This window comes from Tauraco erythrolophus, chromosome 1 (genome assembly GCF_009769465.1).
Source record: "Tauraco erythrolophus isolate bTauEry1 chromosome 1, bTauEry1.pri, whole genome shotgun sequence".
Classification (NCBI taxonomy): domain Eukaryota; kingdom Metazoa; phylum Chordata; class Aves; order Musophagiformes; family Musophagidae; genus Tauraco; species Tauraco erythrolophus.
The window spans coordinates 21,891,593-21,910,035 of NC_141465.1; the positions used below are offsets into that span (position 1 = coordinate 21,891,593).

General features: G+C 37.8%; 1 protein-coding gene across 1 annotated transcript in view; it reads left to right on the plus strand.

Moving 5' to 3' along the window:
- Positions 1-18,443, plus strand: part of ROBO1 (roundabout guidance receptor 1) — a 542,241-nt gene that overhangs the window by 446,071 nt on the left and 77,727 nt on the right. Inside the window, exons 5-7 of the mRNA XM_086611694.1 lie at positions 9,569-9,689; positions 13,364-13,502; positions 14,769-14,896. Of these exons, the coding sequence (XP_086467820.1) occupies positions 9,569-9,689; positions 13,364-13,502; positions 14,769-14,896 (388 nt within the window). The remainder of the gene's footprint in view (positions 1-9,568; positions 9,690-13,363; positions 13,503-14,768; positions 14,897-18,443) is intronic.

The window sequence follows — 18,443 nt, forward strand, 5'->3', positions numbered from 1 at the left end:
TTTCTGTGGCTTTAGGGAGAAAAGCTTACTATGGGAATGCAACTGCAGTTTTTAACTTCCTGTCACTGTCATAAAAAAGGTAATTCATACCAAAGGAACTGAAATCTGATCAGGTAACACTTTTAGTTTTCAGTAAAGATTCATAACTTCCTGTTCATTGTTTTTTTACACTGCTCCCACAGAAGACATCAAAGCTGCTTATTTACGTTAGGATAGTACTAGTTCAAAAAAAAGGCATGCACACAGCCACCAGAAAAACTGGGAAAATGAAAGTGCTGAGTAATTTCAATTTCTCTGCCATTTTTACAAGCCGTTTCCACCAATAGCAAACTGCCACAAACAGGAGACACTGATTTCCATACAGAACTTGGCCAGCTAGATTGTAGTTTAGTTTGCTTTGTAAATACAACTGGAAAAAGTCAAGCAGCTGATACTTCCAGTGTCCAGAACAGTTACTCCTCCTTTCCACCACCTTTTCCCTTGGTGCAGTTTACAACACCCTTTTAACAACAACAAAAATTGTGCCATGAGTTTAAACCCACTGTGGCATCTGAGAGGAATAGCAAGGAACTGCTGCAAAGGAAGCAATTATCCCAGCAGGGCTCCAGAGCCCCCCTGAATAGCTCGGGCAGCCCCCAGCCGTGAGCGGACAAGAGCCAGCAGCTGCAGGCGAGGCAAGGGGAGAGGCACCATTCTTCTGACTTTGGCTGCTTCAGTCTCCTCAGCAATTCACACTGTAACCACTTCCATTCACGCACTGAGCAATAAGCAGTTCGCTGCTCCGAAGGTAAAGGCTGAGTGGGAAGAGCAGAACTGGTAGGCAGCCTGTTCCTGCTGACACTGGAGCTGTATTTCTCGGTGACGAGCCTACCAATTGCCCACAAACAACAACTCTCAGAGGATATCATAGTTAAAGGTTGGCGATGGGAAATGTGGGAGCACCAGGGAGCAATGATTCCAGTACGGATAGAGAATGGGCACAGTGTATGCTTTCTTCTGCTTGATTGCAACCTGTGCTAGCTTATTTTAAGAGTAACAGAAACTCCAAGTAGCTCCTGGCTTTACTGTCCGTTGAAGAAGATCAGTTTATATGTTGTAGTCCCCTGTGGCAACAGAGGGCTGAACGTTTGTGAAGGGACTGAGATCCGCAGGGCACTCACTGCCTGTTGGGTCTGTCCGTGTGATCTAAAGTTGAGCACAAAAATGAAAATGATGACACAGGGCTGCTGTGTGGGCTGGGGAAATTGAGGGATTTGATCTTTACGTCTCTGGGCATACATTCTCCTCCTTATTCTTTGTAAGTTTAAATTGTAGCATCTTTCAAGCAGGGACCATATCCGTAGTGGTAATGTCTAGCCCAGTGGTTTTTCAGTGTTGCTTTAATAAAAATTATAGGTACAGTCAGATTTACTTGTGGTTGCCTGTGACTGCAGGTTTTTTCCTCAGTCCTGTAGCACAAAGCTTGTGCGCAGACCACAACAAATACAAGGAAATATGTGATTTATAATTTGCTTGTGCTGCAGTCACAAGAGCTGCAGTGATCGCTGATGGAAGAGTGAAATGTGGCAGATTAATATATGACTTTGGAGTTTAACTGTTCATGAAAAATGATCGATGTGGTGCATGTGTTCCTTTTTTTGAAAGTGTTACACAAATGATGTGGAAGGTTTAATGCTTTCACAACTTTGTATGCCCGGCATAGTCTTAGTATAAAAGCTTAGGATCAGTCAGAGATAAATGCAATAAAAACTTAACCCAGGTTTATATGCTTTTTTTGAAGCGTGGTCTCATTTCCATAGTATGTCGTCTTTGTCAAAAGTCAGAGAATCAGTAGTTCTTTAATTATGTTAGAAAACATTCTATATTTTTTCAAGATTACATTTAGCAAAGTTTTTATGTGTCCTTAGTGTTTAATTGGTAGGCCCAACACTTCTTTGGAAGTAAACTTGATTGTAAAGTTTCGAAAGATAATGTTTTGAATGAGAAGTCAAATCTGACTCAGAACTTAAAACTGTCAAAATACCAACTTGGAAATGTTTGAAAGAATCCGCTGCATTTTGCCACCTGTGACAAATTTTGTTTATTTAGCTTGGTTCTCAGTTTGTATTCTGTGCCATAAAGGGCTCAGGTTTACTCTCAGAGGAAGGGAGAAATTCCTTCTTCCCTTGGGAAGCTGCTGCGCCAGCTCCAGGGAGGAAAGCTTTCACAGGCAGTCAAGTGCTGGAAGTGCGAAGGTCACAGTAAGGATCCGGGAGCCTGTAATTTGCATCCCGTTCAGCGAGGAGCCAGCAGTGGACAGCCAGTCTCGGAGGGGATGTGCCCTCTCCTCCAGGCATCTCAGAAGGTCACTGAATGACTGAAGCCAAAGCTGAAAATAATGACCTGCTGCACAGACCCATGCCAAGAGAAAAATTTTGAATAATTCTTTTTTATTTCTATTCTCTCTTTTCAGATTGTGACGATTTTGTTGTTGTTGTTTCATGGTTGTACTTTTAAGTCTAAGAGAACCTTGGTTTTGCATGTTAAAGGCCTTTCAGTTTCTTGTGGGAGCTCATCATAGAAGATGAGCTATGAATGTTTGCTTCAAAGCTCTTGGTTACTTGAGTCCTGTCAGAACAGTTCCCTTTAGAAGACTTTTATATCAGGACCCTGAAAAATCCCGTATTTTGGCATGATGATTGTGAGAGATCTGCACTCTGAGAAATGTTTCTTGTCAGATTACAAGTCTTAGTGAAGTTTTATCTACCCATGTGTCTAAGCTTTGAAGCTGAAAGTTAGGTCTCTGCTGTTGGAGACTTGTGCTGTGCATAATTCCTCTTCCCTTAGGGGAAAAGATGAAATTTCCTATCAAGGAAATACACCTCAGGATTTCAAGTTGTCTAAAATCCGTGTCGTTGCCCTGCCAACATTAACTCCAGGCTTTGAAAAGTAAGGCAGCATTGGTCAATACCTAAACAGGACAGTTAAGAACTGAAATCCCTTTGAGATCAGCAGCAGAGTCCATACTCCTCTGAAACAAAACGATGGTGCTCCTCTCCCCTCGCCCCCTGGGTGCAGGCAGGGCTGAGGCATGGGCTGCAGCACGCAAAGTCGCTGCAGAGTCTGGGCTGGCCGTGTAAGTGGTCCCTGGAGAGCCGGCCTGAAGCTGCCCTTGACTTCGTTCTTGGTGGCTTTGCGACACAGCCCTGCAGAGCGGCCTTGCATCTGTCTTTTGCAGTGCAGGCGCTCTGCAGTGGGAAACAGGCTGCTGAATTCCCCTGCCATGTTGTTTCTTCTATGGTTACCAGGTAGGAATTTTTTATGTGTTTTACGATTTGTGGTTTGTTAGGATTATTTTTCCACATTACATTTGTGATACTTTAGGTAACATAATTAAAAACTGAGAGATTTTGTGTGGCAAATTAACCCCAGCTGGTCTGGTATTTTATCTTTGGAGGTGTGTAAATAACACAGTGATGGTGATGCTTAAAAGAAAATTCCAGTGTAACAGATCCTTCAAATCATCTGAGTTGCTTAAGGGGAGAGAAATGAAGACATACCAGACACTGAGTTCAGTTCAAGTTCACTTTTATTTCTGATTTCAATCACTGATTGCAGTGAAAGCTATATATGCACCAGTGCAGCCAGGAGGGGTTCATGCATGAGGTTAAATTTACAGTTTTATGGAAACATTGTCATTGTCATTACGTACACGTTGTTCCCATGTTGGACTCAGGATTTCTTTGGGTGTTGCAGAAAGATTGGTTAGTTCCATGTATTTTTTACTGATCCATAGGATGTGCTTATGTGTTGCCTATTAGTTAAGTTTAGTGTGTTTTTTATACTCAGTAAATAGCATTATTACAGTTTCTGAGGAAAGCGTTTGCTACTTTTTTTTTCTTCCCCTGAGATCTTCGTAGAGCGGATTTAAGGTCATGAAGGTAGTCATAACATGCTTTTGTTGTTGTAGGATTTTAATCTCGGTTTATAATAAGAAAGGAAGTATTACATAGTAAATGTTTTGTACCGTAGCTGTGAAAACGTTTCCGGAAAGTATCTTACTGGTTCAAATATTTTCATATAAACATAGCTGTCTGTTCAGAAATAAGTTGTGATTAATGTGAGCCAATACGGCCTATTTTGAATTAAATCTTCCTTTGTGATTAACAAAAGCCAAATGTTTGTAGAAAGTAAGATTGAGATTGTTACAACTTCTGAAAATTGTATATTCTGAGATACGGATTTTTCTTTTCTCAAGTTGATTTATAACATTCTGCATGTATCATGTCTGTTTTTACAATCTTGTTAGTTGAGTGGAGTATCAAACACATGGTAATTCTGATATTTGGTGTCTTGTGATAATACCAAGTGCTGAATAACCCTCAGCTCTCTCTGAAGTCACCAAACAATTCAGGACACAGATAACCCTTAAGCCTTTGTAGATATCCATCTTCTTGTAGATACAGCCATTAATAATGAGGCCATAAAAGAGGGGAAGGCAGTCTCATGAGCAGACTTGAATCCAATTCTGGCTCAGATGTATCCTGGCCAGATTGGCAGGGGTGCCAGAAGCAGCAGCTTGAATCTATTGTCATTTTATATCTCTCAAATGCTCTCTCTTTATAAGGAAAGCTACCTTCCTCTGCATTTTGCACCATCCTTTACAGACTCTACCTTCAGGCCCATCGTCTTTGCAAGACTGTTTTGTTGGTCTGTATAGTAGGGGGAACAATTGACTTACACTTTGTCATGACAGATTTATGGCACAGGAAGACCACTTGAAAGTATGTTTTAAACTTCTTTCAAAAAGAATTTTTTGTGTGTTTGATCTGGAGGAGACAGCGCGTACCTTCCTGGGGTCCCAGAGAATGGAACTGAAAGCAGGACAGATTGCTCTGTCTGAACTTTGAAGTCGAACGAGAACAAACTTTAATCATTGTTAAAGACCTATTCCAAACACGTTTTGATGTCTAGTATTCTCATATTTAAGCATACTATAATAGATAGGAAAGAATACATGGGATTCACAAGGCTTGGAACAAGATACACATTTTTAAATACAAATTTAAGATAGGTATTCATTTATACTGTGTTTTACCCGACTTTGTTAAAACTGCGAAGTTATCTTCTATTGCTGACGTTCCATGCCTTACAGTCTGTGCTGCAATGATAAGTCATAATCTGGATATACTAATCTGTTTTGGAATGCTAGACCACATGGAGGGAAATGAGCAAACTCTGTGTTTCCTAACTAAGAAATAAAAGCTCCATTTTACTTGTATCTACCATTCGTGACACTATTAATTACAATTGCTTGTCCTCACCTTGTTTGTTAACTTTTTCATTGTCATTTATAATTAGATGGTACACTTTTAAAGCAAAGACCGTGTCTGACAGGTTAATATCACATGCTCATCACATTTCATTTAAATAAAATGTGACATTATGTATTCTGTTCTGTAGAAGACTGAAATATGTGAAATTTATGATATTACATATGCAGAAACCCTGGCTATAGAGACGGAGGTCAGTATTTCACCCTGCAGTCTAAGTTTCATTTTCTTATGGATTTATGTTTGCTTTAGAATTATTGTTTTGCAACAGAGCAGGTTTCACTTATTAAACAGAATGAAACTAAGAGCTAAAAGAAAGTTTAAAAAACTACCAATCACCTTTATATTTGGACTTCCCAAGCATTTCTCTCATGGCTTCATTCTTTCTCATATTTCATAGCACTTTTCAGTGAAAAGTAAATGAATCACCCACATACATAAAAATATTTCTTTTTAAACAGTCAGATGGGTATGGGTTTATACATACAGAAATTTACACATGCGCATACAGCACACATAGGTACATAAAATATGGTCTTAGGATAAGTATGCATGTGTGTACAGCTATACTGAACACTTGGTGGTATGTTGTATAACCCTTGGGTAAGTTTTTATGGATTTGATTTATTGGGTGACTGAGTCGATTCATTATTTGTATATAATTTTTTGCTGCTGGGTGGCCGTAATTTACAATTCTGAACCTAGTTAACTCTGTGGGGGCCTAGAGTTTTCTATATGAACATCTCCAACTATTGTTTAAAGAAATTAATGAAGTGGACTTGCTTGAATGAACAATTTACTCAGGAGGAGCAAAATATGGTCAGGCAGGCAGGTCATCGAAAATAGCTTTCAATAAGCCTTTATAAGTCACCATGCTATCATATATTCTCTTAACATATATACAACAATCCATACGTGTTGTAGGCAACTGAAGATCATCTGTGAACCGCTGAACGCAATCTTTTTCTCTCATCAGTATTCGGTGCTATTCTTGTATTCTCTGCTTGCACAGCCCTCTCAAATTTGCTGTTAGGCACAGAACAGAACAAAATTCTGAAGAGGCATGAAAAGTCAAAAAGTGCCTTGGCATCATTTCTGTATAAAAGAAACATGATACTTACTTCCATCTCTTCAAAACTGGACTTAAGGCTCTGGCAGTCAGCAAAGCAATTCTTTTCCCAGGATACGCAGTATCTACCAGAGTCGTGTAATCAAATTGTTTGGTATATCTTGTTTACTATGAAGAAAGGACTTCTCTTTGTGTTCAGTATGGTAACAGCTCTTCTGGAAGTTTGAGATGAAATGTTACCCTGCCTGTCACTTTTTCAAACTATTATATCATTTGCTACTATAAAGTCCAGCTGGTGTATTCTGGGCAGGGGCACAAATATGAAAAGAAGCACCAAAGCACTCAAATTGAAACACCTTGATAAACTGCTAAGTATCCACAGACTATGAATAGTTCTAATTTCTGTGATTTCAGATGCTGCCTCCAAAGATGATTTGGCTCAGTTTGGCTCTTTACTGCTCTGAATGCTGGACATGAACTTATAGTACTGGACTTAATTGGATATGAACGTAGTCAAACAAAGAAATGTGGCAATGATTCATTATGTGTTCCCACAAAAATTCACATGCATGTATTTCATTGTGTACTTTGTTAGTCAAGCCATTGGTCTACAATCCATAGGTATTTCTAGGATTTCGTATTGAGAGAAAAAGTCACAAATTTTGCACACAGAGAATGTAAATTTCTCATAGCTACAGATTTGATTTGCAATGTCTTGTTAATAAATAGAAGGACTTGATCAATCTTACTGAGATGATGGGTGCCTAAGTGTTAAAATTTAGTGGAAAACTTGGATAGTGACCCAACAGCAGAAGTACGCTTGCTTCTAGCTGTCTGTGAATGCTCTAGTTACAGACATATGTGACTCCACAGGTACTTGTGGTACATTTTGTTGTAACTGGGTCATTCATCACAGTTCATGTGGCGTAATCGTCATTGTAGCTAAAGTTCTGAACCCTTCTTCTGCTTCAAGGAAAACAAACAAAAAAGATCAACAAAGGAAAACTCATAGGAAAAATAAAAAAATACATTCAGAATTCCATCTTGGAAGCACAGCTTCTTTCAGTAGGCGTGTCACATCTTTGGGAAATCTGCCTCAACGTCCATGAGGGAACGTTTCCTCTGCCTCTTCTCCCTTATGTAAATTCAGATAACTTTGAAGAAAAGCAGCTTTCAGTGATTTTTTTAGCTCTTCAGATGTTTCGGCTTTAATGCTTCTCTCCATCTATGCTTTGAAAAGAGTCTTATGGTGATTCCTAGAAGAAATTCCTAGGATAGTTCTTCCACGATATTGCAATTTGTGCAAAACATACAGCTGTGTCATATTGTAACGAGTTTGAATGGGATTTTCCTAAGTGCCAAAATCACAGAGGAGCACAAGTGCTACTGAATGTCATTAGGACTTAAGCTCCTAAGACATGTATGAAAATCACAGCTTTCAGTTTACATAGATTTGAAATCTTCAGCCGAGTTGGTAAATTCTTGTGATACGTAAGTACATTTATTTGTTAAATCCAGTGCATTCAATATTGAGATACATGGAAAGTATATATTTCTGCATATATATATATGAATACGCAAATACCCCCAAATACATGTGGAAATCTTCCTAAAATTGTTTTTTAAAATCCTTTGCATAGACTAATAGGAAATAAATAAATTTCTGTGGTTTAGGGAGATGTAAAAAGGAGCAAATATAGGTAGACTTCTAGTGATATGTTACTTTCTCTTCTTGTGCTTACCATTTCAGGCAGTCAGCTATCTAAAAACGCACACAGATTCTTGAAAAATGTGTATTTGCAGGTCACCTTTGTATTTTTTCATTCTTCATGCCTCAAATCCCCATTGAAATTTCAGCATGACTAGATTTCTGGATGATAAAGGACGTATCTTTTCTGTTCTCAAACAACGAGTGCCAAAGGCAACAGAATGAAATTTGTATGCAACGCTATCTACGTTACATGTGCACATTCATTTATCTCAATAACTGACTGTCATCTTTGTGTGCATACATCTTACAATGATAATAAGAGCCCAACGCTGCTCAAGATGTCAAATTTTCGGGGATAGATTTCTGGCTGCAGGCAACTTGAGCAAAATACCTCATATTGAGAACACTCTCCTCCTTGTCACTAACCACATTAGACCCTTTCATGTAGCTTCATATGTGGCTTTTATTTATTGTTTACTACCACTCACGCCTTGACTGCAGTGGTTTCCATATGTGATTGGACTTATAAGCATATGTTCACTTAAAAATGTGATTAATGTAATTAAGTAATGTTTTTGTGTATTAAAGTAAGCATGGTACATATTCAGTTGCCTACACAAATTTTGCTGCGTTTTGGTGAACTTTGAAACTCGTTCAACCATTTTGTCAATCAAATAGGAGAATAAATACTTTTATAGGGAGATCAGATGTTTTCGTATGCATTTAATATGTATTTTAAATAAAATAATAAGATTTGGAATCACAAAGAGGAAGTATATTTTCTGATTTTTGTGTTACGGGAATTCCATTATCTTCCAAAAATGGAATTCCAAATTAAGAGCAGAATGTTATTCATCTCCCAGTAAGGATTTTATTACTTCTGCCCAGCTGCTTATCAGCCTTTAAAATTACTTACTTGAAGGTGAAGAACTGAAGAATAAAAAATTTCCTTTGCTTCCTTTAGAAATGAAAACCAAAACAAACACAAAATTCATGAATAATAACAAGCACGACCAACAGTAGGGTAACGTACACATATGTCTTGTCAAGAAAAAGTAATTGCAGCACTCGATGTAGAGATGGGATTTATGCCTAGTGCTAATTTTTACTCTCCACCCAATTATATCAAACTGCAGTAGCACATAGGAAGGAATTGTTGTCCTTCTGGCCAAGGGGCATTAAACAGGCTGTTGAACAGCCAGTATTCCATTACGCTGAATGAAGAAAACAGTAAATAGGGCTTGGAATCTGAGAGATTTTAAAATACTGATTTAAAACTAAGAGGCAAGCTTTTTTGCATAAGAGAAGGAAACTGGGTTAGTAGTAATTTTTTTTTTCCACTTTTTTGTATGATTTGAGAAATCACTGATAGCTTGGGGTTTTTGTTATCTGTAGCAAAACCTTTGACGCATTATAAATATTATTAAATCATCAGTTCGTATTAAAGTATTTTTTATTATCCTTGATTTGTCCTAGATCAGAGGAGGAAAGCTTATGATCACATACACAAGAAAGAATGATGCTGGCAAATACGTTTGTGTTGGAACAAATATGGTTGGAGAACGTGAAAGTGAAGTTGCGGAGCTCACTGTTTTAGGTAAGAACTTCTTTCAGACTGTGTTAATGAAAATATCCATGAAAATGAAAATATCCAGCTTTTGTTTTTCCAAAGGCTATTATTGAGTCGTTCTCATCCATTCCCTTTTCAATGTTTGTGTTGAAAATGTTTTTGTCTCAGTTGTGTTCTAGCAAATGGGTGGCAGCTAATGGCCTTGCAGTCCACCTTGAATTCTCGTTGCTGTCTTGTTGCTTTCATGCTCAGTTATCAAACTGAATATAATTCCAGAGTCCACTGACTGGATCAGTGTTATAAAATAATAGCAAAGCAAAAAGCTAACATCACTAAGAAGCGGAGGCTTATTTTTTCCTTCTCGTTGAAGAAAATCAGAATTATTCTAAATTGCTGTCCTATATTATTATCCTTTCATTTATAGTTGCGTGTGCTGAGCATTGTAAAGATACAACAGGTCTACTTGTTCAAGTGATTCCAATAATAGTTTCTCTGAGCCTCCAGAAATATGCTTTCATTTAAGGTAACTGAGATTAGCTGCAAATTGCATTTTTTGTTGCTTTTGCAGAAAAGAAGCTGTAATCCCAAGTGCAGTCTCAGAATACCTTCAACATACGAGAATTGCCTCCTGATCACTGTAGATGCAGCTGTGGTAGTTTTCATTCAAAATGTGTCTTGTTACTTTGAAGTAAGGTAGGCTTGAGATAGCTTAGTTGTTTCTGCAGAAGGAATAGATATTTTATCATCACAGGATGAAAATATCCTAGACGTCATTTCAGAACTCTTTGGTTTCCATCACAGCGCTGCTGCAGTAGTCCTGGCTCTTGCTGCCTTTTTTAATTTTTTTCTTAAATTCACATTTAAGATCTGTCTTATCAGTCTTTTCGACTTTCATCTGTCTTCACCGCTTTTTAGAATTAGGAGTCAAGCAACTTGAAGTCCTGTTCAGAGTTTTATTTGAAGCAGGGCTTTCCTTAATGAAATGAGATTATATGTCATCTTGAAGTTGTTGAAATTGAATATCCAGCAAGATAGCGGGTAACTTTTTGGAAGCTAAGGAAGACTTCCTATGATCCACCCTACCATTTGCTTTTTTTTTTAATTTATAGACATCTTTGAAGCACTTGGGGAGGAGATTTATTGTCAAATAGACTTTCAGATCTTCCAAGCAAAATGTAGAATCGAAAGAAGGTCATAGTTACATGAGTAAAGTCCTGGCACTGGGCTCTTAGTGAACAATACCAGTTAATTGCTCGTGACTGGTCTACTACTAACCAGGGAATCACGGTGTGTTCTGTTATCTAATCCAGGCTGGAAAATATTTCTCTTGCTGAACACCTGTTAGAGGGATGAATTGCAGAGAGAGGTCTGTCTTTGCCTTTTTCTTCATCTCGTTTTCCCTTCAAACATTTTTGATTTTCAGCCCAGGAAAACTAGTGAGGTTTTATTTTCAAACAGGACAGTAGAGCTTTGAATGCCTTATCAGTCTGTGTCTAGAAATCTTTAATACATTGTATTCTTTCAACTCAGGCCTTAGATACGCATGAATAAGCATGAGAAACATGCTGACTTCATATATTAAAATCTTTCATCATAAATCTTTTGTTTATGGGTTTTGGTTATTTAGAAGTTGATCTTTGCTTTTAGGTCTCTGCTTTAGATCAGAGGGAGGATTACATGCCAGAAACTGTAATATTAGAAATTTTCAAAGTGATCCTTGCTAAGCTTTCCTTTTATTTACCAATAATCGTGTGACAACGACAGATACTTAAATTGGTACTGATTTCCCTTATCTGTTTATGGGTTTGAATTAAAAGTCTTAGGAATGGGCAGACAAAAGCCCTCGGACTATTACTTTTTCTTTAGGAAACTGACCTAGAGGACAATGTGCCACTTGTGGGGTTTGTTGTTATGAAACAGTCCTGGCCTTACCAGATCACTCCTTTTTCTTTTGCATAATTAAGTGAATAATAGTCTTCCCCAATTGATACTTACTCTGAAGTTTCTTCTATTACGTTCTTTACTTGCATTCAGATTGTGTTTTTACTGCACGTACAAGAAAGGGGGGGGGCGGGGGGAATGGGGATGTCTGTATTTGTATTTTTTTCATTCACAGCTGGATTCATGTCTGTAGGTCCCTGTTTTATTTCTCATTTCTTATATATGAACTCAGGCTAGAACTGACAGCGTAAAGATCAACTTGCTATTTCATCTAACATTATTTGCCTAGCATTGCAAGCAAAGGTGTGTCCGGTTAGTCTGGATATCCTTGAGAATAAAGGAACTTCTTTTATAGTTGGTTTTATTTTTCATATTTCCACTTCAGTACCTTATGAACCATTCCCTAAGGTTTTATAATACCGAATCTCTGTATCTGTATCTACAAGTCAGGGTAATATTCAGAAATGCTTTTGTCAAGCACAGATGTGAGACACTAAGAATATGGGTCTGTCTCTTTATCCTTCTGTCTGGTGCTTTTGTACTCTGTCAGAAATTTGGGGCATATTTTTGGGTATTCACACTTCCTGATTGTGCCAATGTCTTTAGGCTCTTCCAGTTCCAGGGAGATGATATTTATATCTTTAACACATACAAGTCAAAACATGCATCTGCCTTCTCAACTGCCTCGAAGATTTCAGAGGTTTATAGGCAAAAAGGTCATCTGCCTTGGGCAAAGGAACCTGCCGAGCACTCTCCTGTTAAACCTTCCATGTTCCTTTATGGACATCTTGTTGTCATTTGGTGCTGCCTTTCTAGATGGGTAGTCCTTCCTGGAGTATCTCAGAAATCGTTACAAACACTTTTCTTCCTTGTGCGTGTGCAGACCTCACTGCGCTCCAGCCTGTTGTGGAACTACAAAACCATGAACAGCCCAGCACCATAAAGCTTCGAACCCTGTTACAGGTAGAAAAGTGCGTCAATCCCTTTCCTGAAATTCCTAGCTATTAGCTGGGTTGCCAAAATAGCACAGCCTGTACTGAGATCCTGTTTTGTTTCAGAAAGCCTGAGAAAAAGTATGCAGCAATTAATCTGACTCTGGTGAGCCAGGACTTGGGTCATCCTTGTCCTGCAATGTAAGTCAGGGACAACAGAGATTTTTGTGAATAAAAATTATAGAGAGGACATTGTCAGATATTTTTGGCTTGTTTTATTTTATGTGTGCTAGTGAAAGAAAATGTCTTTCCAATGTAGCATTGGAAAGTATTGCATCGAACACTAGCTGCTGCTGACACCTGCAAGCAACCTCATAGAGATATCGTGCTGAGCCTTACTTAGCCTTCCAATTGAGAAGCACCATGGAGTCAAAACCTCCAGTGAGACAACATTTGGTTTGTGTCTTCTGTCTTTTTGAAGCAGTGCCGCAGATGAGTGGCCATTTGTCTGGATCCTTGCAGCAAGCCTGCTTCTGTCTGAGCATCGGTCTGTATTTAGATTTTTGTGTAGGTAAGGAGTAAGGAAGTCTGAGCTTTGATCCTGAGCCACTGTTGAAAGCGTCTGCCTCCTGTGCTGAGGTTCCCAGTGCTGGCCACCTGGAGGGCTATGGATCTTCTGCCTGGACCTGGGAGTGAAAGGAGCAGCAGCAGAGGCACCTCCATCAGATTCGTCACCCTCCTTCCTTTGCTCTAAGAGCCACAGTTCAGGGAAGATGGCAGTTTGGGCACAGACCTACTAGATTAATGCCTTTTTTCCTTTCCTTTTAGAGAGACCATCTTTTGTGAAAAGACCAAGTAATTTGGCTGTGACTGTGGATGACAGCGCAGAGTTTAAGTGTGAGGCAAGAGGTGACCCAGTCCCTACAGTAAGGTGGAGGAAAGATGATGGGGAATTACCAAAAACAAGGTGCGCTATGTGGAGTTACCTTCTTTATGACTTCTAGCTTGGTATATGATGTGGCCATTCAACACCTGAGCATTTCTTTTTTTGAGTGGAAAAGGCCTGGCTGATCTAATAAGACATTTCTAATTACCATTGAGGTCTATTTGAAGTTATGATTTATATTGAAACTTAAGAATGGCTTGTTCTCAAACTTTAGTCGTGACAACACATGACAAATACAACAAAAAAATAACTAAGTTCAGTCAGTAATATCTGATACAGATCAATTATCCACCTGCATAGTCTTTTGTGATTACTAAAAGTCTTGGAGAATGTGTAACAAATAGTAAATTAGATTGCAACATCAAGAGGTATATGTTGGAATTGCAATTGACATAAAATGTGGTCTGGTAGTGTAGAAAGCTGCCTTGGTTATACATGTTTTTGTTAATAAGTTTCCAATTAACTTTTTTTTTCCCTGTCATTGCTCTAATTCAGGCCAAAAAATAAAACACGTTATTAAAATAAGAAGTACATTCTATGATAGATAGACTATTTATTTATTTACTTTGAATTCCCAATCATCAGTTAAAAACCTACTAGGGGAGGGTATTGAAAGAAGAAACTCTGTAACATCTCTGGTCATACAAATCCAGCTTCCTGTTAATCTAGTCTATAGCTTTAATCAAAACTATAGTGTTTTTAAGGGAAAAATCTACTTCCCCTAAAGAGAAACACATTGTCTGCATTATATAAAGAAGAGAAAAAAGGTGATGAAAAGAGAGGAAGTGGTAAAAGGCCACGTTGTTCTTTAAAAAAAATTATTGACTGAATTGTGATTTATTTTGACTTTCAAGGAATTCTGATATTCTTGAGAGCAGTATTTTCTTTTCAACCATATTAAAAAAAATCCTTCAGTCAGATGGAAAAATTGTAGGGAGAATAATAACTATTATTACATTCACTTGTTAAAAGATTTCTAACAATTAAAACGTTCTGCGTTAGAGCTTTACAATTGTATTACGCCAGTGAAATTCTACTGACATCAGTAAAATTGACTCGCGTTGCAAATAAAATCTGAATAAGGTTTTCAAATATTTAGATATATTTTACTTTTAAAACTTTAATTTTACATTATCAATTTATAAAGATTTCTGCATATTTTTATTTCTAAGGGAAGCATAGGAATAAAAATATTTTAGAGCAAACCCACCTTATTTTTACCCTTTACAGAAATTGTACAAACTTCTATTATTCCTATTCATTGTTTATTTCTATATATATTTAAAGATATGAAATCCGTGATGATCATACCTTGAAAATCCGGAAAGTCATGGCAGGAGACATGGGCTCGTATACTTGCGTTGCAGAAAATATGGTTGGAAAAGCTGAAGCGTCAGCAACTCTAACAGTTCAAGGTAAGGATGTTTCTTTGAATAGAACTCCAATCTAGAATAAAGTTGATTTTTTTTTTGCACAGCAACTTTATAGAGTTACTATATGCAGAATAGTTGAGTCTATACACAGCTATTAGAGTTGTGACTTATTCAGGAACTGTATGCTGTGTTGTAAAAAAAAAAGAAAAAAAGTGAAAATATAAATCTGGTTTGAGTTGTATTCTTAAGAAATTGAAGCACTTCGTATATAAAATTTTTTGTAAGCAGTCAGTGTGGTCAGAATCATGTCACTTACAGTCTTTGTGTCTGAAACCCTAACAGAAAGAAGAAAGCTCGTGTTACCAAACTTCATTTGTTTAACTTGAAAAGAAAGACAAATTCAAGTATCTGCCAAATTTTTTCAATTAAATTTAGTAAAGAAGCACTGAATGATAAAGCTGTTTGTGTATCTTTTAATATACTAGCCCAAACCACTGGAATTCCTGTTTCTTTTTCATTATAGCAGCGTATCGTAGCACTACTGTTTCTTTGTAAGATAAAAATTCAGTGGAACTCAGTGAACTAACATGTATAAAAATCCTTCATTGCCTTTATATACACAATCCAGATGTTCACTGTTCAGATAATCCCTCTCTTCCTTTCCTGGCTGGCAGACAGGCAATGATGTCATCCTGATTTTTTTTCTAAGCATATGATGGTCCTTCTGTCCTTTTCTCTGTTCAATGAGAATGAGTCATTATGAGGTTGTGGGGAAGTACAGGCTTAAAAGTATCTTACTAGGTAACAGGCCTCTACTTTGACACATTTACTGTAACAGGAAAGGTCTTGTCCTTAAACTGCTTGCTTTTTTTCCCCCTAGAAACATTTGGTGTCCCTAACATCTGTAACTGTTAGGAAATAGGAATTCTTTTCTTGAGGCTCTCATAAACCCAAGAATTTTGAGATGTTCTGTGTTGTTAGTCACTATGATGTTTAAACATCAAAACTGATACCTTATTTTTGCAAAATAACCGGCGCTCATGCTCAGTGTTTTAGAACAAAAAATTAACATGTGAGCACAGTTTATTCAAGAATAAAGAAAAATACTGAATTATTTTATAAATGGCAATTTGTTCTGAAGATCATGTCTTATACCAACTGTTAATCTTGTAAAATGTTAGTATTAAGAAAATTTACTTTATGACTGGTTGAGCAGTTACATTTCAGAAAATAAGCTATCAGTAGCCCTAATCCTTCACAGTCTTATTGAAAATAATAAGCAAAGATGTTCTTGTCATTCTATTTGGGTTAACAGTGCTATTTAGATTTAAAATAACGTAGTATGTATATGCTAGAGATCTAGAGTGAGATCTTTTGAATTTTGGTGATAAAATGGTACTTTTAAGGAACATAATCATAACCTAAGTCTTGATTCAGCAAGATTCTTTTTTTTGGTTTTTTTTTTTAAGTACTTGTATCACGCAGTAGATATTTACATTGTAACAGCTTTGCTCTGTGGATGTTGTTATGGGATAATTGGTTTCCCAGTGTGAATGGATTACCTCCTGAGCCGTTTGTCTGTGCTAATGTCTTCATAGAGCGGATTGATGTGAGAAACTGTAATGTGTAAGGCCAATTTGTAGTTGGTAATGGAGTAAATTATGATCAAAATCCATTTATTAGAGTATCCAGGAGACCTTGTTTTATGAGAAGGAAAAAAAAAGACTCCTTTAGAAAACATTTTCCATTTTCTCCATTAGAATACATTTTCCGTTCAGATTTTTTCACATTTTCCCTTCTTTTCCCTCATTCTTGTCTTCTTCCTTCCTCTCCCCTCCTCTTCCCTTGTTTAAAACGCTTTTCCTTTTTTTCCTAATGAGTCCACTTTTTGACTATGCTCCATCTAGAGAGGTAGATTTGATCTTCTTGTTTCAGTGCTAAGATGACATTGATCTGTTTGTGGACACACAGCTCTTTAAGGATATTTTTTTTTTTTTAATGAATAGTATTTTTTTTTTTTTATAATTTAAGGAATAGAAACAACAAGTCTTTTCTGTGCTTTCGCTAATTGTCACGTGATCTGTTGACTGTAGGGTTTAATAAGTGTGTGTTCTGCTATGCCAAATAGAGTTATTTTGGTTACATATCTGAACACAGAGGGCTATGTTGCAAATCATGGCCTCAGAAGTTACACCTGCTGCTTTGCAGACTTGTTAAATTCAGCTAAAGACAAAGAGGGGTTTTGCCCAGTTATGGGTTTATCTGGGTTTTGGGTTTATTTTGGGGTTTTTTTGAGCAGGATTTTTCCCCCTAGTATCTCAGCGATAGGCTGCAATGTTTTCATGCCAGCCTTTACTCCAAAGAAAGGATGAGAGAGTTCTTAATGGTAACCCCAGAAGATGCATGTCTATGTTAGGAAAGGGGCTTTCATCATCTGTCAAGTGTCTGTACAGTGGATCTGCTGCACTGAATGAAACACGGCACGAGGCAGAAAGGGCCGTAAGCAGTGCTCCTCGGGACGCTGCTCGGGCCTTAGGGTTAGTAGCGCTGCAAAGAAGAGGACATATCCTCTTCTATACTTGTTATTTTTCAGGCCTCAAGCACTGCGATTGGCCTGTGTACGTTCTGCACTGTACAGGGTTATCTGGGGTATGAAAAGGTGGAGCGTGCAAGAGCGGGGCTAACTGAGATACCTAGGTGTCAGGGACGTGTCGATGGAACACAGCAAATAGCTCACGTGGTGTCTCAGTAGAGATCTGCCCAGGATCTATCTGGTGGTGTTGTTACCTCCAGGTCAGCTCTGACCCGACTTGATCTAGCAGGCGTTGGAGTGCATCGTGCATGTCCTGCGGTGCTGCCAGTTTCGGGAACGCTGCACAGCGCTGCCTCTGAGCTAGGCGCATGGGCTGTGTCTGTCTGTGGACTAGGAGCTGTCAGCTCAGATAGTTCAACTATATATATATAATAGAATGCTAACTGTAGAAAATACAAAAGAGGGAAGGGAATGTCAATTCCGTTTTAATGTTCTTCCTGCTCATGGCACCAGCATCACAGATTCTGATTCTTGGAATCACTATTTTCCTTTATACAGACTCCGAACTGCTGGGATTATGAGTGTTTCCTACACGAAGTGCAGAAGCTCTATTTTTATTGTGATTTCAGTCATATTCCTAAACCAAATGTGGAGTTCTGTACTGATGTTTGAACCCTTCACTTGATATTTTTCTATTGCATCTTTTTAAAAAGTATTTTCATCCTTGAAACTGTTTGTCAAGTTATCTTATTTTCTCCTTGGAAAATTAAGTAGTTAAGAAAATGTAATCCAGCTGTTGTTTGCATTTTCCTAAAATTAGAGTGTCTCAGTCCCTTGTTTTCATTTTGCAGCAATGTGTAGTGTATATGTAAGGCATCCAGGGATGTTGAGAAATTCATGTGGAAGCATTTCATTCGGAAGATGATTAGTTATATACATAAATACCTCAGTCAATACAAACAGCCAAGAAGCAGCCCAGAGTGCACTACACTATATTTTACCATTACATTATGTATTACCAAGTAGCTGATATGCTCCAGAAAAGGGAAACAATGG